Genomic DNA, 24704 nt, shown 5'->3' with positions numbered 1-24704 from the left:
ATGTAGCCAGGGGTATATGTGCCCAGTATATGTAGTCAGGGGTATAAGTGCCAGTATATGTAGCTAGAGGTATATGTCCCCAGTATATGTAGCCAGGAGTATATGTCCCCAGTATATGTAGCCAGGAGTATATGTCCCCAGTATATGTAGCCAGGAGTATATGTCCCCAGTATATGTAGCCAGGAGTATATGTCCCCAGTATATGTAGCCAGGAGTATATGTCCCCAGTATATGTAGCCAGGAGTATATGTCCCCAGTATATGTAGCCAGGAGTATATGTCCCCAGTATATGTAGCCAGGAGTGTATGTCCCCAGTATATGTAGCCAGGAGTATATGTCCCCAGTATATGTAGACAGGTGTATATATCCCCAGTATATGTAGCCAGGAGTATAAGTCCCCAGTATATGTAGACAGGTGTATATATCCCCAGTATATGTAGCCAGGAGTATATGTCCCCAGTATATGTAGACAGGTGTATGTATCCCCAGTATATGTAGTCAGGCAGCACAGAGAGGAGGGATTGGTGGGCACAGCGGGGAATGTCTCCTCCCCCCTCAGGGCTACCCCTTCCTCCCTCTACCCCTCCAGAACTAAAATTTGTGGGAGCCTGACAGCAGCGTGACTTACCTCTTCCTTCCGGGTAAGCCGGGTAAGTAGTGATGTCCGGTTCATTTATTTTGTTTGTAAATAGTAATCAGGAACCGTAATTTTGCATAATTTCATGCCAAAGTTAGCGGTTAATAGGAAAGACCCCATACATGCCATTGTCACCAAAATAGCTATGTATAATAAGGACAATAGTGGGAACAAGTAAAAAAAGAATTTTTTGAAAAGACCTTGAAGTTTTTGAGAAAATCAATTTTAAAAATGCAAAGGAAAATGGTTTTTAAACTCAGGAAAATTACAAACCATTTTTCTTTTGAATTTTTAAAATCAATTTTCCAAAAAACTACAAAGTCTTTTTCAATTTTTTTTTACTTACTCCCACTATTCTCCTTAAAGCGAATGGGAACCGCATTTAAAAAATGAAACAGATACTTACCCAAGGAGAGGGAAGGCTATGGGTCATATAGAGCCTTCCCGCTCCACTCCTGGTCCCCTCGTTCCAGTGCTGGCTCGCCCGGTAGCAGTATTTGACTAATTTAGTCAAATACTGCTTTATTCGGCCGAAGGAGGCTTCAGAAGTCTTCAGGGAGCCCGAGTGCTCCTGAAGAAGGGCGGCCCTGTACTGCACCTGAGCAAGGACGCTCTCTTGCACGCTCACGCCTGTGCAGTATGGAGTCGCACATCTTCGGGAGGACACGGCTCCCGAAGACTTCCAAATACCCTTTTGGTGGGGGATTGAAACGGGGGGGGGGGGGAGCCAGCACAGGATAGAGAGCACCAAGAGAGGAGACGGAAGGCTCTATACGACCCGGAGCCTTCCCTCTCCTTAGGTAAGTATTTGATTCGTTTTTTTAAAAATGCGGTTCCCATTCACTTTAGCAATTTTGGTGACAATAGCATGTATGGGGGCTTTGCCATTAACCACTAAAGTCGGCACTAAATTACGCAAAATTACAAACTTATTACACTAAATCAATTGAATGTCCAAATCGTAATAATGTGGCCAAAATTGTGAACATTTTGCGGAATTTTGCATAATCATAATTAGCAGATCATGATCATCATGATGTTACATTTTGTGGTATAAAGACTCAGTTCACAAATACTGTATGAGATATACCCATGGTGGCGTAGTGGTTAGCTCTCTTGCCTTGCAGCGCTGGGTCCCTGGTTCGAATCCCAGCCAGGGCACTATCTGCAAAGAGTTTGTATGTTCTCTCCGTGTCTGCGTGGGTTTCCTCCGGGCACTCCGGTTTCCTCCCACATTCCAAAAACATACGGATAAGTTAATTGGCTCCCCCTAAAAAATTGGCCCTAGACTACAGTACTTACACTACATGATATAGACATATGGCAATGGTAGGGATTAGAATGTGAGCTCCTTGAGGGACAGTTAGTGACAAGATATATATATATATACACTGTACAGCGCTGCGTAATATGTCGGCGCTATATAAATACTAAAAATAATAATAATAATAATAATAATACCCACCAGCACTGAGGGTGGATCACGTCATGTTAATAGGATATAAGCTCTTATATGACAGTGCAATTTTTCCTAAGCATAAGACTTTGGTATATTAATGTGGTGCTACCTGGTAAATGACTGTGCTCCATTCCTCGCTGTGCTTAGAAACATTTAACTGGATGATATTAATCTGCTTTAGACTCCATTCTCCCTTTGCAAACTCTTCTTGTGACAGCTTAGTTACATCTTGAGCACTGGAGGTGGGAAACAACAGCACATCTGAAACTAATGGAAGAGAGGACACATTATTCCTTGTGCTGTTATAACACATACATATACCTGTATTACAATTGCAGCAATGTAAAGCACTATCAAAATCACCCTAATGAAACCTATGCATGCAGGTCTCTGAGTAATCCTACCTAATAATTGGCAAGTGTCCCTGCGTCCCATGTCCATGTGTCAGTGCTTTTTGTCTCTGCGCATGTGCAAGGAGGGACGCAGAGACACTGTCGAGAGCTGGGGCGAATGACGCGCGGCAGAGGAGGACGGGTCCAGAAGGGGGGCGGGCGTGTGCGTGTGTGGACAGGTGCGTGCGGCTAGTTTGGGCGCGTGGCATGTGCATGCAAGAGCGGCGTGTGATGTATGCGGGCCGATAAGAGAGAAACCAATGCGGGGGGGGGGGGGAGGAAGGGCGCCGCCACAGCCTAGCGCCCGTTTTTAAACGGGCCTTAGGACTAGTAATAATAATAATCCAAACATTTGTATAGAGCTTTTCTCCTGTTGGACTCAAAGTGCTCAAGAGCTGCAGCCACTGGGACACGCTCAAGAGGCCACCCTGCACAGTTAGGGAGTCTCGCCTTGAACTCCTTAGTGAATAGATACTAACCCTATCCAGGATTTGAATCCTGGTCTCCCATGTCAAAGACAGAGCCCTTGTAACGATCGGTGAAGCACAGAGAGGATCTGATTACCGGTGATCTGCAGTATCACTGGGAATACAGATATATACCAGATTATAAGTGATCTGCAGTATCACCGATAATCCGATATACTAGCTAACCTCTGTTCACCTGAGTAGAGTGTAGTGTTTGGTGTAACAGTAACACTTCGAGGACTAGGCCTCAGTGCAGCAAGGAGTACTGCACAGATTCCTTCCGTAGGCCTGAGCTCTCCAAGACGGGAGGAGTCAGACTGACAGTAGGAAGGATAGTCTGAAAGTAACCCTCAGGAGGAAGGGTCGCTAACAGAGCGAGGAACCGCCTCTAACGTTAAGGTCGGTTCTCGAGGTCGGACAAGCCAGGTCGTACACACGCGCAGGGCCGGATTTGTGGGAAGGCACAATAGGCCCGTTCCTAGGGCGGAGCTATGGAAGGGGCGGGTTAACACACAGACAGTGAATCTGCCAAACAATGCCCTGACTCCCAATGGGAATTGCTGGGCTACCGTCCTCGCCATTCCCCACAATGATCTATTGACACCAAGTTTGTTTGCAGCCATACCAACCCACCCCTGTGTCGCTCTGCACACCGAATGCATTTATAGCTGCTCTCCGGTACAAAGATCATGTGCCTGCTGTCTCAGGGGGTGTCCATAGTCTAGCGTCACTTTTTCCTCCCCGCCCCTTTCAAATTGCTACTTTCAGTACTGCACTGAGTAGATGCACACACACATGCGCCCATTGATGCACTGCTCAAAGGAGGAAGGAAGGCTGTCACATTTCGCTGCCCTTCTGCCTCGTGGTTCCCTCGTGCAGTAGCAGCTACGAGGTCTGATACTGCTGCCTTCCTATAGCAGTGTGCCCTCCTCTTCCCACACCTCGTATAACACACTCACGGAGAGAAGAGAGCTGCAAGACCACTCATCCCATCCGATAACATCGCCCCTGTGTTGTGGGGGATGGGAGCAGGAACACTGTGCAGAGATCTAGCCTAATGCAGCCCAGTCCTCAGCTCCTCACTGTTCTGGAACTACCAAACACGGTACTCATCCCTCTTTGTCCCTTGTTTATTTGAAGTGTACAGTATTGTGAATGCAAAACATTTATTAGAGTGTGAACTGTATGCCCAGCTCCTAATGTTGTGTTAATATATAGGGATCCATCTGAGTGATTGCTTTCTGATCAATGCTGTTTTGTGCTCAGTTTTAAAAAACAGAGAGCTATTTTAAGATTGTAAACTGGCAGTATTTTATCTTTACAGTACAGAGAAGTGCTGTGATTATTGTAAGTAGAAATGTTCTGTGCATCCACTACATTTATCAGCACTAACCTGTTCAAAATGGCAAAAAATGGATCCACAATTATATTAGAAAATCTCTATAAGCATCCATATTCAATTACAATGGGCACAAAAAGCCAAAGTTGTCATGCTTCTTGCTGGGGATACACGGTACGTTTCTGTACCGTTGGCCCGATCAAGCCGCTCGACTCCCGCCCGCTCGATCCCGGCAAGCGGCAATCGATCCGCGCGGACGAGCGGCGGGGACGCGGCTGGGGTCGATCCGGCGGCTAATCGGCCGCCGGATCGACTCATGTATTCACAGCATAAGACCTTAAAATGTACCTGAGGTACAACCTGCAAGAAAAAAACCAAATACTTACCTAGGTCTCTGGATAGTCAAGAGTCTTCCTGTGCCTTCTTCATCCTCACCGTTGTTGTCGTGGCTGCACTCTCCACTGTGTACGACCAGGGCCGTACTGTGCCTGCATAGGTACGGACACGCCTGCGAGGTAAGCTGGAACTGCTTGTCCACGAGCAACTCCTTGCTACTGAAAAGGTGCGGCCATACTCACGCAGGCAGTACAACCGTCCTCATGTAGGAAGAACGCTGCAGAGGGTCCTAGGCTGCAGGCGAGGACAAGGAGGTAAATATTGAACTAACAGTCAGGTCTGTCGGGCGACTGTTCGGAGGGCTTCAGTGAGACCCCCGTGGGAGAGAGGACAGCGTGAGAAGCCTCATTAGGATCCTGAGGCTTCCCCCTCCAGAGCCAAAACCATGAGCTGACAAGTTTCAGACCTAGCGGTCCTTACTAATTCTATAATTGTATACATATGTCAATAAAGTGTGTGTGTGTAGTGTGCGTGTGTGTACAGTGTGTGTACAGTGTGTGTGTGTGTGTAGTGTGCGTGTGTGTAGTGTGCGTGCGTGTGTGTACAGTGTGTGTACAGTGTGTGTGCAGTGTGTGTGTGTGCAGTGTGTGTGTACAGTGTGTGTGTGTGTGTGTGTGCCTACCTCAGCTATACAAGACAAGGGCCTGGGCCAGTGTTTCTCAAACCTGTCCTTGTGACTCCCCAACGGTGCATGTTTTGCAGGCAACCTCCTCTATGCACAGGTGGGGTAATTAGCGTCTTAGCTACATGGAATCCACCTAGCTGAGACACTAATTACCCCACCTGTGCATAGGTGAGGCTGCCTGCAAAACATGCACCGTTGGGGAGTCACGAGGACAGGTTTGAGAAACACTGGCCTGGGCAATACATCCTATATGCTAGCTCCTATTACATAGATGTTGAACAGAATACTTATTTAAGTCATGATACTGTAAACTAGAACCACTAGGATTTTTTTTTAACACACTAAAAGGAGCCTAAAACCACTTTACATAGATGTTGGTAAGATTGGACAACATTGTACAGACTAGCTTTCTAACAGCATGTCTGTACAGTAGTCATTCTGAAACTGCCTGCACTGGCTTCACTATCATGGTGTGGACCACAAGCAATATTGCCATCTGAGGGGGCTGCACCCAGAGGACTAATGCAGCCTTGCTAGCCAACTCACCTGTCTTTCCAATACGTTCCTACTTGTACCTTAGTGCATCTAACTTCCCCACAGCTGTGTTTCTGAACTGTGACCTTGCAGCGCTGGGTCAAATCCCACAGTGGGCACTATGCATGGAGTTTGTTCTCCCCATGCCTGCGTCCTCCAGGCGTACCAGTTTGCTCCCACATCCCAAAAACGGGTACATACAGATAATTTAATTGGTTTCCCCCTAAATTGGCCCTAGACTATGATGGCCATATGAGTGTGTAGGGATTAGATTATGAGCCCCTCTGAGTACTGTCAGTGACATGACTATGTACTCTGTAATGTGCTGCAGAAGATGTCAGTGTTATATAGAAACATAATAATAGTATGGTTGGACATTAGACTATGACTATGGTAGGATTAATAATCTAAACATTTGTATAGCGCTTTTCTCCTGTCTGACTTAAAGCGCTCAAGAGCTGCAGCCACTGGGACGCGCTCAAGAGGCCACCCTGCATGGAGTCTTGCCTTACGGAACCGGAACTGACCCTAGCCAGGAGTCAAATCCTGTTCTCCTATGTTAAAGGCAGTGCCCTTAATCACTACACTATCCAGCCACTGTCAGTGACATGACTATGTACTCTGTAAAGTGCTGAAGAAGATGTCAGTGCTATATAAATGCATAATTATTAAGACAACTGCCTCCAAAAATACAGTATAATCCATCTTATACAGAATCCCTGTGTGAAATCTTGCTCACTGCTAAAAACTTTTTTTTAAAGTGTGTGTGTGTGTGTGAGGGGGGGGGGGAGGGGGGCGGCTGCTGATAGTGGGCCTTGGGCGGTAAACGGTACAAATCCGGCCCTGCACACGCGGACAGATACAGTACAAGATCAGAAGACAAAGGCGGAGTCTAAGTACAGGCAAGGTTCGGCAACGGGGTATCAGATATATCGAGGTACAGAATCAGGAGGCTGAGGCGAAGTCTAGGAACGAGCCGGGGTTCGGCAACAGAGTATTAGAAATATCGAGGTACAAGATCAGAGTTCAGGAGGATAGTTAAGGCAGGCAAAGGTCATAACAGATAATCACAATCAAACTAGTACTTTAGCTATCAACAGAATCTAGCTAAGTGTAGGATTACAGCTCCAGCTGGTCCCGGCATACTTGCGGATCTGACTACGGATCTGAGTGCTCCCACATATGTGATCGCAACGCCAGACAAAGAGCAAGTGAACAGCCAGCAGTATATATACACAAGGACCTTTCCAGGACCTCCCTAATTGCTGGACCAATGAGAGTTGTGGAAAATGTCAGCTGACCCGCCTGGTCAGCTGACTCACTTCTGGCTGTTATTTAAACTCAGCCTCTGTGCGCGCGCGCGTCACTCTGAATCTTGGTGGACTATCAGTCCCAGCCACACCAGTACTGTCTTGCAATGTATCTTGTGAACCGCGTGCGGGGGCCGCCTCCAATGCGGATTCCGCCGTTCTCAATGCGGATTCCGCCGTACCCAATGCGGATTCCGCCGTTCCCAATGCGGATTCCGCCGCTCTGCCTAAGCGGCATGCGGCGATTTTTCCGCGTTGTGACGCCCTGCTGGACGCGGAAACAGCCGCCTCACCTTGAGAGACGGCGGCTTTTCCGCGTTTTTTCACAGTACCCCTCCCCCCGAGGAGTGGACTCCGGACAACTCCCACCAGGCTTCTCGGGATGTAAGGCATGAAATTCCCTCCTTAACTCGTCTGCATGCATGCGCGTCCCTGGTACCCATTGCCTCTCCTCAATGCCGTACCCTTTCCAATGTACGAGGTACTGTACCGAGTTCTGCACAGTGCGTGAATCTAAAAAATGTTCCACCTCATATTCGGGTTGGGCATCTACCAACACAGGAGGAGGAGGAGTGGGACCCACCTGGACTGCTGGTTTAAGAAGGGATACGTGGAAGGACCTTACCCCCCGCATGCTGGTGGGAAGATCGACGGTATAAGTAACATCGTTGATCTTCCTGGCTACCGGGAATGGACCCACAAACCTGGGACCAAGCTTGTTAGAAGGTTGTCTCAGTGTCAAGTGACGTGTGGACACCCAGACCAAGTCTCCTGGTCGGAACTTCCACTCTAATGAGCGTCTCTTGTCGGCTTGACCCTTTTGACTCAGAAAGGCCTTCTCCAGGTTACTTCTTACCGTCCCCCAAAGGTCCTTAAGTGACCTTTGCCAGGCCTCCAGGGCTGGGAACGGAGTGGCGGCTACTGGTAATGGGGAAAATTTGGGTGATCTCCCCGTCACTACCTGAAAAGGAGAAAATCCGGAGGACAAGTTCTTTAAATTGTTCTGAGCAAATTCTGCGAAGGGCAGGAATCTGACCCAATCGTCTTGCGCCTCCGCAACATAACATCTCAAAAACTGCTCTAAAGACGGATTTATCCTCTCAGTCTGGCCATTAGTCTGTGGGTGATAGCCTGATGAGAATGACAGCTTTATGCCCATAAGCTGGCAAAAAGCCTTCCAAAATCGAGAGACAAATTGGACTCCCCTGTCTGAGACTATGTCTTCAGGAATGCCGTGTAATCGGAAGACATGAGTGATGAATAACTCGGCTAATTCCTGAGCCGAGGGGAGTCCTTTCAATGGCACAAAATGGGCCATTTTGCTAAAGCGGTCGACTACCACCCAAATGACCGCCATACCTTCAGATCTGGGGAGCTCACCCACAAAATCCATGGACAGGTGGGTCCACGGCTCACTCGGGGTGGACAAAGGCTGTAAGGTACCAACAGGTGCCAGCCGGGAGGGTTTACTCTTGGCACATGTCGCACACTCCCTCACGTATTCTTTGCAATCCGATGCCAAAGAGGGCCACCAGGCGCATCTGGCTACCAGATCCTGTGTTCTAGATGCTCCAGGATGCCCCGCATTCTTATGCGCATGGAACATCTCTAGAACCTGGAGGCGAAACGGCAGAGGAACGAACAGAACCCCTGCGGGCTTCCCTTCCGGGTTGTCCTGCTGAAAGGGAATCAAAGTCTCCCTCCAATCCTCCCAAGTTTCCGTTGCTGCCAGTATCAACCTCGGGGGAACAATGGTCTCTGGAACGGAGGGCTGTGCTGTCTCTGACTCGAAGCATCTGGATAAAGCATTCGCCTTAACATTCTTGCTACCCGGGGTGTACGTAATAATGAAACTGAACCTAGAGAAAAATAACGACCATCGAGCCTGACGAGGGCTCAACCTCTTAGCCCCCTCGATGTACTCTAAGTTTTTGTGATCGGTGTAAACCGTGATGGTATGCTCAGCTCCCTCTAACCAATGTCGCCATTCCTCGAAAGCCAATTTAATGGCCAGGAGCTCCCTGTTGCCAAATATAGTAATTCTTCTCTGCAGGGGAGAACCTGCGAGAGAAGTAAGCACACAGGTGCATTCTACCCTGCAAGCCTGAGCGCTGAGACAGCACAGCCCCCACCCCAACCTCCAAAGCATCCACCTCAACAATAAACGGGAAAGACGTATCCACATGTCTGAGGATGGGTGCTGAACAGAATAGGCCATTCAGGGTGGCAAAAGCATGTAAAGACTCAGGAGACCAGTGAGTGGTATCTGCCCCTTTCTTAGTGAGACTGGTAAGGGGAGAAATGACCGTGGAGTACCCCTTTATGAACCTTCTATAATAGTTGGCGAAGCCAAGAAAGCGCTGCAGGGACTTCAACCCCACTGGCTGCGGCCACTCCAGGACAGCGGAGACCTTGGCAGGATCCATAGAAAGGCCCGTGGTGGAAATTATGTACCCCAGGAAAGCGACCGATGTTACCTCGAAAATGTACTTTTCAAGCTTTGCGTACAAAGAGTTCTGCCTTAGCTGATTCAAAACAAACCTCACATGGTTCCTATGTTCAGAGAGGTTGTTGGAGAAGATAAGGATATCGTCTAGGTAGACTAGAACAAATTTCCCCAACACCTCCCTGAAGACCTCAATGAGTTCCTGGAAAACGGCCGGGGCATTACATAGCCCGAAGGGCATCACCAGGTACTCATAATGCCCGTCTGGTGTATTAAAGGCCGTTTTCCACTCATCGCCCTTTCTTATGCGTCCCAGGTTGTACGCGCCCCGCAAATCTAGTTTAGAAAAGATCTTGGCGTCGGTAATCTGTGTGAACAAATCGTCTATCAGCGGCAGCGGATAGCGATTTTTTACTGTAATTCTGTTAAGGCCGCGGAAATCAATGCATGGTCGCAGGCCTCCATCTTTCTTTTTAACAAAAAAGAAACCTGCCCCAGCAGGCGACCGGGACGTGCGAATGAAACCCTTGGCCAAGTTTTCGCGGATGTAATCCTGCATAGCAAATTTTCCAGGCCCTGACAAATTGTACAAATGACCCCGGGGGGGTACACAACCTGAACGGAGATCGATGGGACAATCGAAAGGGCGATGTGGGGGCAATTTGTCAGCTGCCTTGGGACAGAAAATATCGGAATATTTAGAGTACTGGTCTGGTACCCCTCCCACCTGAATTCTGGTTTGCCCCAATGTCAACTTTCCCAAACACTGTTGAAAACAACGAGGTGACCAGGCGGTTAACTGACCCGTGGCCCAGTCTATTTGAGGTGAATGGACTTGCAACCACCGCATGCCTAGGATAATAGTGGAGGTTGACATATGTAACACAAAAAACGGTAATTGTTCCCCATGCAGTACCCCTATGGTGACCTTCACCTCTGGAGTCTGTGACAGAGCACGATTCCGTTGCAGAGGGGAATTGTCTACTGCCGTGACCTGAATGGGGGGTCTCACAGGGGTGAGGGGAATACCCAACTCCTGAGCAAACTCAAAGTTCATAAAATTCGCCGCTGAGCCAGAATCGATAAAAGCCTCAGTGGCCACAGACTTGTTCTCCCATGTAATCGTACAGGGGAGAAGCAATCTTTTATCTTTAAGGGGTGAAAATTGTGTGCCTAGGGTGTCACCCCCCACTACTCCTAGGCAAACTCGTTTCCCGACTTATTAGGGCAGTTTCGCACCCTATGCCCTGCTTCTGCACAGTATAGGCACAGTTGTTCCGTCATTCTCCGCCTTCGCTCCACCTGGGTCAGTTTTGATCGACCAATCTGCATTGGCTCGGGTGGAGGCAAGGCCGGAGAAGGTGAGACAGATGGAGATGGCATTACTAGGGGTGCAGCGGAAGGTGCCGCATAAGATGTCACCCTGACATGGTGACTACCCCGAGTCTGCCTCTGATGACGTATCCGACGGTCGACTCGAATGGCCGATGTGATGGCTTCATCGACTGTCTTGGGCTCGGGTAAGGTCAACATTAGGTCGGAGACCTCCTCCGACAACCCAGACAGAAAGTAATCCATCAGGGCGTAGGTGTTAAATCTGGCGGTAGCTGACCACCTACGAAACTCTGCCGCGTAATCCTTGACCGAGCCTCTGCCTTGTCGCAAAAGTTTGAGCTTCCGCTCAGAGGTTGCCGCAAGGTCAGGATCATCGTATATCACTGCCATGGCCTTAAAAAATTCCTCTACCGAGGTCAGAGCTGTATCTGTGGGAGGCAGGTTGTATGCCCAGGACTGGGAATCACCAGTTAACAGGGTTTTAATAAAAATGACCCGTTGGGTCTCAGTCCCCGAGGATCGGGGTCTCAACTCGAAGTATGACAACACTCTACTCTTAAAATTCCGGAAGTCAGACTTGTGGCCGGAAAATTTGTCTGGTACGGGCATCCGTATGTCATCACTACTCACTAGGAGGGGATCGCACTGAATCAACTGACGTCTGAAGGGTTTGCACAGAGCCTGTAAGGGCATCAATTAAAGCTTTGTGCTGGCCCAGTGCTTGATGGATAGTATCCACCGAAGTGGCAAGCACAGTCAGAGGGTCAGCGCGTGCGTCCATCAGTTTTTTGGTCTGGCGTTCTGTAACGATCGGTGAAGCACAGAGAGGATCTGATTACCGGTGATCTGCAGTATCACTGGGAATACAGATATATACCAGATTATAAGTGATCTGCAGTATCACCGATAATCCGATATACTAGCTAACCTCTGTTCACCTGAGTAGAGTGTAGTGTTTGGTGTAACAGTAACACTTCGAGGACTAGGCCTCAGTGCAGCAAGGAGTACTGCACAGATTCCTTCCGTAGGCCTGAGCTCTCCAAGACAGGAGGAGTCAGACTGACAGTAGGAAGGATAGTCTGAAAGTAACCCTCAGGAGGAAGGGTCGCTAACAGAGCGAGGAACCGCCTCTAACGGTAAGGTCGGTTCTCGAGGTCGGACAAGCCAGGTCGTACACACACGGACAGATACAGTACAAGATCAGAAGACAAAGGCGGAGTCTAAGTACAGGCAAGGTTCGGCAACTGGGTATCAGATATATCAAGGTACAGAATCAGGAGGCTGAGGCGGAGTCTAGGAACGAGCCGGGATTCGGCAACAGAGTATTAGAAATATCGAGGTACTAGATCAGAGTTCAGGAGGATAGTCAAGGCAGGCAAAGGTCATAACGGATAATCACAATCAAACTAGTACTTTAGCTATCAACAGAATCTAGCTAAGTGTAGGATTACAGCTCCAGCTGGTCCCGGCACACTTGTGGATCTGACTACGGATCTGGGTGCTCCCACATATGTGATCGCAACGCCAGACAAAGAGCAAGTGAACAGCCAGCAGTATATATACACAAGGACCTTTCCAGGACCTCCCTAATTGCTGGACCAATGAGAGTTATGGAAAATGTCAGCTGACCCGCCTGGTCAGCTGACTCACTTCTGGCTGTTATGTAAACTCAGCCTCTGTGCGCGCGTCACTCTGAATCTTGGTGGACTATCAGTCCCAGCCACACCAGTACTGTCTTGCAATGTATCTTGTGAACCGCGTGCGGGGGCCGCCTCCAATGTGGATTCCGCCGTTCTCAATGCGAATTCCGCCGCACCCAATGCGCATTCCGCCGCTCTGCCTAAGCGGCATGCGGCGGTTTTTCCGCGTTGTGACGCCCTGCTGGACATGGAAACAGCCGCCTCACCTTGAGAGACGGCGGCTTTCCGCATTTTTTCACAGCCCTGAACCAGTACATTATCCATGATGAGTGCATCTGAAAAAGAAGAGAATCGTGATATCTGCCACATCCTGTTTCTTTAGCAAATCAGAAGGGTCAGTATTCAACTTTGGATACTTGCCGCAATCCTAAAGGGACCTTAAACCTTTAACAGGGAAATTCCATTATTCCTTATTCTGTAATTGAAATATTATCAAAAGTAGATTTGGAGTAGGGATGGTCGTACAGTAAATGCCCATTTCCGATTCCGCAGACATTCCGATTTCTGACAATGCCGATTTCCGATTTTCTGATTTCTGATTTCTTGTCATTTTTTGCATTAGAAAATGCAAAAAAATAACAAAAAAAAATGTGGAAAAACGGAAATAGGAATTTCTTGTGATTATGCATTCTCTGATTGGTTCATTGCTTCCAACTAGTACTCCGACTGGGCTAAAATTACTGAGTTGCTGTAAATCGGATTTCTGAGAAATTCAGATTTCCAATCAGAAATATGGACACTTCCGCAGAATTTGAACGAGCATCCCTAGTTTGAAGTATCTCACAGTATGAAGACAAGAACAGACACAACATTATTTACCTACTAACCTTCCTCATGTGGCTTTTCTTGTCTTTACGCCATGATCACATACTGATACTAATACCATTCACATACCAATCGATACAGATACTAATCCCATACCGATAATGATCAAGGCCATGGAGAGATTTTCAAACAACATTGCGGAGGACCTGTCCTGGGCTGACGAGGCTTTAGCTGTAACTGGCAAAGCACAACAATACCTCTATTTTTTAATAAAGCTAAGGAGTGCTAACCTTCCCTAGAAACTGCTGGTTCATTTCTACAGATGCACTATAGAGAGCCTCTTGTCCAACTGCATAACGGCCAGCTACAATAGCTGCACCAATGCCAGTAGAGAAGCCCTGTAGTCAGGGGCGTAGCAATAGGGGTTGCAGAGGTAGCGACCGCATCGGGGCCCTTGGGCCAGTGGGGCCCCAAAGGGCCCTTCCTCGACTACAGTATTAGCTCTCTATTGGTCATAATAATCACTTCTGTAGATGCTATGAATAGTGGTAATCATTAACAGACTGTCCCCCATCCCCTTCTTGTACCTCTGACACTGTAGTTGCCATTGGCAGGTTTTGGTGCGCCGTATCACTTGTTATGTAACAAGTGCTTGGGGGGCCCCATTGTAAAACTTGCATCGGGGCCCACAGCTCCTTAGCTACGCCATTGCCTGTAGTTGGTTAGCAAATGTCATTATCAGCACTGAACTACCAGCTCTCACAGTCTTGTATAAGACTCACTGCATGAGAAGGGCCAAAAACATCATCAAGGATAACACTCACCCTGGAGATGCTTTGTTTGGGCTCCTACCATCATTCTTAGATCAATGGGCACACACACACACAGAGTGAAAAACACCTTTTTCCCATCTGTCATAAAGTTTTTAAAGGGACCCTAAACAGAGAATAAAAAGGGAATCTGAATTTACCTGGGGCTTCCTCCAACCCCCCATAGCCCGTGAGGTCCCTCTGCGTCCTTTGGGTCCCCTCCGTCCTCCCGTTGGCAGCTTCAGTAGCACGGGATTTGGCCAGGAGTCATATGCAACTGTGCGTTGTAATGCTGATGGCAACTGGTAGGTAATCAGAATCAGAATTTATTTTCACCAAGTACAACGGTGGATTGTACCCGGAATTGGTTTTGGCGCATACAGGGTCGTTGGTGAAGAACAAGAAATAGCATACAGTTAAGCATGGCACATACATAGATGTAGGACAAGCATACATAGGACAACATTACAACTTGTGCGTACAGTTAAGCAGAGTGCAGCATCGTATGCAGTTAAGCATGGTACATACATATAAACAATAAAAGCAAAAATAAAAAGCAAACAGAGAGCATTACAGCATACACGTACGGTTAACGTAATACAGAAACATGGCAACGCAAACACTAATAGCAGGAACAGAAAAGAGTGGGACTGGAGGAGCAGCCTGAGAGCTGATATGAGCGCTGCCATTTCCGGCACTGGACGCTACACAACAAGACAGGTGCTACTGATTGTCCACGAAAGTAGAGATCAGGAAACTGAGAAAGCTGAGGGGCATCATGGTGGAGGCGGACAGCAGAGTTCACTCGGATCAGGTTGCCCCGAGGAGTAGTGCTCCTGATTTCAAGCCGCACGGCTGGGTAGTGAGGGTGCAGACACAGTGGGAGCCCCGTGGGGCCAGGGTGCACCCGGGGGCAACTTTGGGCGGTGGATGTGGGGCCTGGGGCCACCCCGGCTGGGAAGCAGTGGTGGACAAGCCAGGGGGGTCCTGTGGGGTCAGGGTGCACCCGGGGGCACCTTTGGGCGGTGGATGTGGGGCCTTTGGTCACCCCGGCTGGGCAGCAGTGATGGACAGGCCAGCGGGGTTTACCTTTGGTGGTGGCAGGACACATAAACGGGGAGCAGCATCGTCCCTGTGGTTGCGTGATAGCCTACCTGCAGCCAGTAGAATTGCCATTCCGGGGCAGCAACAGTGTACAGACACATGGTGGCGAATCAGCTGCAGGCCACGTGGACAGGCCAGACCCAGGACTCCTAGCTGATCGGTGAGGCGAAGGAGCTGGAGACAGTACCAGAGCTTCAGAACGCAGCCGCTGGCAGGTGGCAATCACCCCAGTGGCACTGTGAGGGGGGACCCGGTGGTGGAGGGCGGAGGGTACCCGGCGGTGGAGCTCACTCGACGGTGACCGAGACTGAACAGACTCTGAAGTCACCTGGCCTCCCGAGATGATCCCGTGGGCAGCCACAGCGGTGGGTCCACGTCTGGACTCCCCTGACAAGGGGAGCGTGCCGATCGGCTGAACTCAGGACATGCCGCTCAAACAGCTGATGGGGGCGGCAGTGGGGCCAATGGAGTCCTGAGCCGGCCTTGTGGCTGGGATGTGTGGTGGACAGGGCCTCTCCGCAGGGAGCCGTTCCGGATGACGAGCTGCGGGGCTGTGTGGCATGCGGGTGACCGATGCGGGTGCCCAAGCCGGTGGTCTGGCCGCAGCGGTGTGGATCAGCAGGCTCCGTCCTGCTTCCTGATGTCTGCTGTGGTGCTCGCTGGATCCGGCACGTGGGTTGCGAACGGCTGATGCTCTCACGGACCGCGACCCGATGGCTCATGCCGAGCCAGCATGTTCTCCCTCAGCGTGTAGAGGAGCTCAGAGGTGAGCAGGGACAGATTACATTTAAAAAAGTGAAAAAGACCGGAGCCCTGTGGCCGTGGCGTCCGAGTCCGGCGCCATCTTTAGTCGAGCTGGCCACACATGCGAAGTTGCGCACAACTCCTGGCCACGTTGCGCGTTACCGGAGGATGGAGGGGACCTAGAGGACGCGAGGGACCTCACGTGGGGCTAGAGGAAGCCCCAGGTTCCATTTTTACTTATCTTCTCTGAGATAATTTTGTTATGGAATACTTATTGAATCTGTGCAAAAAGCCATACTGGTAATGTGTAATATTCTATTATTTAAAGATTCTTTTATTTTGAAAGTTTTATAAGTAGTACAAGAAGACATCAAGACTAACAAAATAAAACCCGCCTTACATAGTGCGAGCCATAGAGAACAGTGATACAGTACATGGTATTGAGACCAAAACATATTCTATAACATCTATTGAACAGTAGTAAGGTGAACCACTAACCACCGTGGTTCCTATAGAAGAAATAGAACATCAAATATAGTGCAAATGACTACTTAAGCCTAAAAGGTCCTTTTGGTGAAATTAAGACTCTCTGCTATATATAAAGACTTCTAAGAGGCCAGCTCTGGGCCCAAAGGGAACATCCACCAGAAGCTGACCCTGAGTAGATAGTCCACATAGAAAGTGCAAAAACCTGAAAAACTGAGTCTTTCTATATATAGGTGGGCGGAGCTACACCACGTCTGGCCAGGACTGGAAACCCCATGCACTGCATTGGACACCTGAGATGCGGAAGACGCTGAAGCGAGGAGGAAAGGTGACAGCAGAGACCCGGCGAACAAGCAGGCTGGACGCAGCCGCTAAAGGGTCCGCACACCGCCGCTCAGCGTGAACCCCTCAGGCAGCTACAGCCCTCAGACAACCGTCCGTGATGAACAGAAACCAGAGGGAGTGGTGAGATAACTGTCCACTGCTATTTGTTGGCAATACTGGACTGTATATAGCTGCTATGCTTACTCTCTGACAAATAAGAAAACTGCTTGCGATTCCCTGCTTTAAAGCTATCCCGCACTAATATCTGCCTAACATCTGCTTATGATTACAAACTGAACTGAACTCTAAACGCGCTGTATGGGATATAACAGCTTGACTGCAAACAGCTTAGGACTATCAAAAAACTGATCAGTCAACCATTAACAATCGTCACAGTGTGCACTAGACAGTTTGGTGGTACCACCCTAGATTAAGTCTGTTCATTTCTGGTATGTCTGTGTGTATGAACGTATGATTGGTTCCTAAACCTGAAAGCTGGCCAGTAAAGTGGATTATTTAGCTCTGCAACTTGTTTACTGATTTTATCTGTTCCCTTACCCCCATCATTCCCTATCCCCAACTATTTTAACGTTCTGATAACTTTTGAAATAAAAATTTTGATACATTTTTGAAAAAATACATATGAGACCATTTAATCATTATTATATATACTGTACAGACTGGTTGTGTATTGAAGTGCAGTGCTGCAATCCTTGCATATAAGCATTTCAAGGGACTGTGAGTCCATGGGAAATACATGCCGCAGCACGCACAGTCATGCAGATCCATGAGGTCTAGTCACCTCTAATATTAAGATTTCCAAAGGGAACATCCACCAGAAGCTGACCCTGAGTAGATAGTCCACATAGAAAGTGCAAAAACCTGAAAAACTGAGTCTTTCTATATATACCATAGCCAACTATTGAGGGAATCTCAGACTCTCCCATGTATGGCTGTCACATATGAATACACCTTAGGAAAAGGTCCATTCTGACATAGACAGAGATAAGAAGAAGATAAAGAAGAAAAATAAATAGAAAAAATAGTTGGAAATGAGAAGAAAGAGGTAGAGAGAAAGGAAGAGCGGTAGAGGGGGTAGGGTCCCGAGGACAGCGCCCCTACTTCAACACTGTCTCAAGAACGTCAGATGTGCGAATAGGGTTCCCTCAGCATGCTGTGTGACTAGGCGGACATGAGGGAGCGGTAGCGATCAGATTCCTTAAATTCAAACCATCCATACCATGATATTCTATTATTTAATGAGTGCAATAATAATAATTATGGCGCTAACCACTTAACACTGTTTAGAACATTTTTAAATATTTGAAATATTTGGCATACCTGCATGACTCCTTTATGTCTACCTTGCTACTGTCACTAAATTACTTATATGCACCTTGGGGCTGTCATGAAAAGTACTTTTGTTTTGTCGCACTCTCACAATGAAAATAAAGTGCTTGAATATTGAATGATAGCATTTTAGTAGCATGTGTATAGGTTAAAAAGCAATTTATGGAATCTTAACTAAGTCAGAGCTTCCATTCAGAAGGCTTCAAACATCCAAAGGTGATCATTGAGCAATCTTTTCTGTAACTGGGAAATGAATTATTTTATTGAATGACTCTAAAATATATTTTAAATTGCATTAAGTAGGAGTGCATAGGACTTTTATTTCAACAGCATTCACCTTTGATCTACTGTAAGTTGAAAGTTGTATAAATGTGTGAATATGGTTAACAATTTGTCTTGGCACTTAAAGGAACCCTGAACAGTACCTAAAATCAAAAATTTCTCTTACCTGGGGCTTCCTCCAGCCCACCATAGTCCGCGAGGTCCCCAGGCGTCCTCCTGGCTCTTCTCCGTGTACCGCTGGTGGCTCCATTACCGGCGACACTGGGGGTCAGATCGATTCTTCCTGGATCTGGATGCTCTGTGTCATCACACAGGCTGCTATGTGGCATCAGGGCAGCCGGCGCGGTTTTCTAACTGAACCACACATGAGCAGAATTGTCATGCCACCGACGTGATGACGCGTAGCAGCCAGCATGATGACGCTGAGCGTCCAGATCCAGGAAGAGTCGGCCCGACATCCAACCCCGGTGTCGCTGGTAACGGAGCTGCCAGTGGGACATGGAGAATAGCCAGGAGGATGCCAGGGGACCTCGCGGCCTACGGTGGGCTGGAGGAAGCCCCAGGTAAGTGAAATTTTTGATTTTAGGTACTGTTCAGGGTCCCTTTAAAGAATAATGGTTCATGTGTAATTCTCTTTTTCACCTAAGTTTTTTCCTAGGAGATAATTTTTCATTTTCAATTTTAAATAACTTTACAGTACTTTATATAACTAAAAAGGTACCAAAAAGTAGGTGAAAAGGTACTATCAAAATTATTTCGAGCATTATCTTGCTTTCTAGAAGCTTAAAAGGCATTTTATCCATGAGTTTAAAAATATCACCTAGGAGAAAACTCAGGAGAAAAAGTAAATTGCATATGGCCCAATGGGTTTAAATCCAGACGAGAAGACTATTAAGATAATTGTGGGGTAGCTAAGGTCCAGGGACCCTAGTGTGGTCGCAACCTCAGCATCTACAATTGCTACACCACTGCAGGACAGGCCTATTTCATTGGCTTCTGGCTTTGTGATCATTGTGAGCCAAACAAAGTGATCATAGACTGAGAATTGTTAAAAAAAAATGTTCTGATACATAAAGTGGATCTGAACTCTTGCACTGGACAAAAGGGAAATGCACCTTGCATGTATATAGAGTGTCAGAATTCTAGCGCTTTACTTATGCAGGAAAAGCTGTCATATATGTATGTTTTAAGTTTTAATGTTTTATGTAAAATTTAATTGAAAACTGTAAATTTAGAGTACTTTTTTCAAGTATTCTACAGCATATTCCAGGCTGTAAAGCTTATAATATTATTCTAGTTACAAGAAGCTAAAACATTTTTTTTTTATGTTACAAAGCATCTTTCAAATGTCAAGGTTATAGATAAGCGTACTGTGTGAAAACTGAAAAGAAACAAGTTTAAAATTCACATTACTGTAGCAATCATATATATATACACACACACATATATATATATATATATATATATATATATATATATATATATATATATATATATATATATATATATATATATATGCTCAGTTATTACATATAAATATTAATAATCAACACAGTCATTCTAAAGAGAGAAATAATTATTGTTAAAACCTATAATTACATATAATATCATTTAATATTTTGAAATACATTGAATTGCTGGATTCTGCAGTGAAAGCTTCAACACACATTAGAAGTGTTCCACATGAATGTTTGGGTTAGGAGGTCTTATCAAAAATTCTGGAATGTCAGTAGAGCTTTACAAGATTTTTTCTATTGTCCCGTATTTAGGACAATTATGCCACCTGGCGGCTTTATAGTCTTATAATTAATATTATTAATACTGCTTGTTATTTACATAATGAAATGATGACATCTGCCGGAGGAAAGGCAAATATATAGATGTAACGATTGGTGTCAGCAAGTAACAGAATTCTGATTATTAGGTGATCTGCAGTATCACCTATAATGCAGATATATACCTGATTATATGGTGATCTGCAGAATCACCTATAATACAGGTATATCAGACAGCTGATGTGACTACCAATAGCAATGAGTGATAGATAAGGTATAGTGCTTGGTGCAACAGTAGTACTGATAGTAGTACTGATAGGTTTAGCTATGCTACACCAGGGGAGCTGGTGGGCACTAACAGTACCAGACCCCTCACCAGAGACTGGGGCTCTGGTGAGAGTAGAGAGGTCAGACTAACAGAGTTGGCAACAGGCTGGCAGATACGGTAAAAATTCAGAAGGCAAAGGCAAGAAGGATATAACAGGCTGAGTCGGCAACAAGATCAGATGGGCAGAAGTACAGAATCACTGAGAGTAAGAATAGTCAGAAAGAGCAAGAGTCATACACAGATAATACAATATTCAATTATAATTATGGCTATCAAACAATCCTATCACTGTGTGAAATCCCCGGTTTCCTCCCGGATCAAAGCACACCAGATCTACAGTACCCCCCCTCCCCCCCTTGAGGCGTGGACTCCGGACACGTTTTACATGGCTTCTCAGGATGTAATTCATGAAACTTTTTTCTAAGTTCCTCAGCCTGCATGCGACAACTCGGCACCCAAGACCTCTCCTCAGGCCCATACCCCTTCCAATGAACAAGGTACTGTACCGAGTTACGCACCCGACGAGAACCCAAAATCTGTTCAATCTCATACTCAGGTTCACCATCAATCACCACGGGGGCTCTTTCAGGGCCAGATGACGGGTTGAAACCCACACCATGTCTCCTGGCACGAATTCCCATTCCACTGAATTTTTATCTGCCTGCTTTTTCTGAGTCTGAAAGGCCCTTTCCAAATTCCTTTTAACCATAATCCATATCTCCTTTAATGCTTCCTGCCAATCCTCTAGAGCAGGAAAAGGAGAAGAAACCACTGACAACGGGGAAAATTTTGGAGATCTCCCCGTTACCACTTGAAAGGGAGAAGAAGAACTTTTCAAGTTGTTATGCGCAAATTCTGCGAATGGCAAGAATTTCGCCCATTCCAATTGCGCATCAGCCACAAGTCTCTTAGCCTCTTCTATGTGTGAGAAAACGCGGAAAAGCCGCCGCGGGTGCTCAGAACAAGGCGGCTGATTCCGCGTCCAACGCGGCAGGTTGCGCGCGTGGGCCTGCATCTGCTAGCATGACTGAACGCAGAGAAACCGCCGCATGTCCTGAGAACAAGGCGGCGGATTCCGCGTCCAACGCGGCGGTTTGCACGCATAGGCCTACATCTGTCAGTATGGCTGAACGCGGAGAAACCACCGCATGCTCTGATAGCGTCCAGCACAGCGGATGGTTTACAGCACATGTCTGGTGTGGCTGGGACCGATAGTCCACACAGGTTCAGAAGGACGCGCACGCGCGCTGAGAGGCAGAGCTTTTATGACAGCCAGAAGAGAGTCAGCTGACCAAGCCGGTCAGCTGACAATTCAACCAGTTCCCATTGGTCCAGCACTTAGGGGAGGCGCTGGAGAGCGCTATAGTATATACTGTATACTGGGTGCTGGTCATTTCTCTGGTGTCTGCTGTTGCGATCACTACGTGGAAGCACTCAGACCTTTTTGTCAGATTCTGTGTTATTCTCTAGACCAGTTCCTGGGTGTTGATGACCAAGGACCTCACACCCCAGACTAGGAATTCTGTATATCATTTGTGTTATTCTCTAGATCAGTTCCAGGGTGTTGATGATCACGGACCTCACACCCCAGATTAGGAATACTGTATATTATCTGTGTTATTCTTCAGACTAGTTCCAGGGTGTTGATGACTACGGAGCTCACACCCAAGACTAGGAATTAGCTTTACCATCCTGTTATACTTTAGACTAGTTCCAGGGTGTTGATGATCAAGGAGCTCACACCTAAAGACTAGACATTGTTGATTATTTGTTATGACCTTCTGCTTTCCTGACCTCTCTTCTGATCTCTGATTTGGTACTTCGCTATATCTGATACTCCGTTGCCAAACCTTGCTTGCCTTAGGATTCCGAATCAGTCTCTTTCCTCTGTATCTGATCTATCTGTCTGTTGCCGACCTGGCTTGTCCGACCTCGAGAACTATCTCCTCTGTTTAGAGATAGTTCACAGATCTGTCAGTGACACTCCACCATTGGTGTCACTCACACTCTGGTCCTTCCCACTCTCAGCCTGACTCCTCCCCTTGGGGAGCCTCAGGCCATTGGAAGGAGCCTGTTCTTTGGGCAGTATCTCTTACTGCCTTGCACCCTCTATACGGGTGCTCTCCTCAAAGTATTACTGTTGCACCTAACACTCATATTACTCAGGTGTCCAGAGGTCAGAGATATATCCGATTATCGGTGATACTGCAGATCATCAATAATCGGGTATATATCTGTATTCTCGGTGATACTGCAGATCACCGATAATCAGATCCTCTCTGTGTTACACCGATCGTTACACTATGTATTCAAAATTCTTATGGTCTGTATAGACCATGATTGTATGTTCTGCCCCCTCGAGCCAATGGCTCCATTCCTTAAATGCAAGTTTAATGGCCAGAAGCTCCCTGTTTCCAATATCGTAATTTTTCTCAGCGGGGGAGAACTAAAGTGAAAAAAATGCACAGGGGTGCAAACTGCCTTGATAACCAGAGTGTTGTGACAATATGGCGCTGACCCCAATCTCTGATGCATCCACCTCCACAATAAAGGGAAGCGTGATATCCACATGCCGCAAGATAGGAGCGGAACAAAACAGCTGCTTTAATGATGAAAAAGCGGAGTGAGCTTCTGCTGACCAGTTATAAGTATCCGCCCCTTTCTTGGTGAGCTTGGTAAGAGGTGCTACTACAGAAGAGAATCCTTTAATAACTCTTCTATAGTAGTTAGCGAAGCCTATGAATCTCTGGAGTGCTTTCAACCCCACGGGTTGTAGCCACTCCAGAACAGCAGAGACTTTTCCTGGATCCATAGAAAGACCAGAGGTAGAAATGATATACCCTAAAAACGAAACTTCAGACACCTCAAAAAGACATTTCTCTAACTTAGCATACAGGGAACGCTGCCTACGTTTTTTCAAAACAAACTTTACATGATCCCTATGTTTTGTCAGGTTAGGTGAGAAGATCAGTATATCATCCAAATATACTAAAACGAACTTCCCCAGGACTTCTCTGAACACCTCATTGATCAACTCCTGGAAAACGGCAGGGGCGTTACACAACCCGAAGGGCATGACAAGGTATTTGTAGTGCCCGTCGGGCGTGTTAAACGCCGTCTTCCATTCGTCACCCTCCCTTATGCGTACCAGGTTGTATGCCCCTCTCAAATCGAGTTTAGAGAAGATACTAGCATTAGTCACCTGGGAGAATAAATCATCAATCAGAGGGAGTGGTTAACAATTCTTGTTCAATCCCCGATAATCAATACATGGCCGAAGGCCACCATCTTTTTTCTGAACAAAAAAGAAACCTGCTCCGGCCGGAGACCTAGAAGGACGGATAAACCCTTTGGCCAGGTTTTCCTTAATATAATCCTGCATAGCAAGTTTTTCAGGACCAGAAAGGTTATACAAGTGACCCCTAGGGGGCATACAACCTGACCGTAGCTCAATAGGACAGTCACAACTTCGGTGTGGGGGAAGTTTGTCTGCAGACTTGGGACAGAACACATCCGCAAACTCTGCATACTGCCTAGGCACCCCTCCACCTGAACCTTGGTGGCGCAAACAGCAACTTTCTCCATGCAATGATGATGACAAAAGGAGGACCAGCTTAACAACTGGCCGGAACTCCAGTCAATCTGAGGAAAATGCTTTTGCAACCAAGTCATCCCAAGGATCACAGTGGAGGTTGCCATTTGAAGCACAAAAAACTGTAATTTTTCTTTATGTAATACCCCTACATGACACAGCAGTACAGGGGTCTGAGAAAGAGGCTGTTTACACTGCAGGGGAGAATCATCCACAGCTGTCACCAAGATCTGTCTGTCTAATGGGATTAGGGGAATCCCTAATTTCTTAACAAAGTCATAGTCTATAAAATTGGCTGCAGAGCCTAAGACCACGAATGCCTGAGTGGACCGAAGTTGACCTTCCCAGGTGATAGCACAGGGAAGGAGCAAGCGATTATCTGTTAATGCTGGCTCGCCTAGGGTAGTACCTCTAACTACACCTAGGCAGCAGCGTTTCCCGACTTCTTAGGGCAGTTCTGTACTACATGACCCTTTTCTGCACAGTATAAACAGAGTCTCTCTGA

At 47.1% G+C, this 24704-nt stretch overlaps 1 protein-coding gene across 1 annotated transcript in view; it reads right to left on the bottom strand.

Moving 5' to 3' along the window:
- Positions 1–24704, bottom strand: part of LOC137537921 (5-hydroxytryptamine receptor 3A-like) — a 95304-nt gene that overhangs the window by 16808 nt on the left and 53792 nt on the right. The window contains exon 6 of the mRNA XM_068259849.1: positions 2206–2363. Coding sequence (XP_068115950.1) covers positions 2206–2363 — 158 coding nt within the window. The remainder of the gene's footprint in view (positions 1–2205; positions 2364–24704) is intronic.

This window comes from Hyperolius riggenbachi, chromosome 11, assembly GCF_040937935.1.
Source record: "Hyperolius riggenbachi isolate aHypRig1 chromosome 11, aHypRig1.pri, whole genome shotgun sequence".
NCBI classification, from domain to species: domain Eukaryota; kingdom Metazoa; phylum Chordata; class Amphibia; order Anura; family Hyperoliidae; genus Hyperolius; species Hyperolius riggenbachi.
Note: the sequence above shows the minus strand (reverse complement) of the source record. Positions and strands in the feature narration are given on the sequence as shown.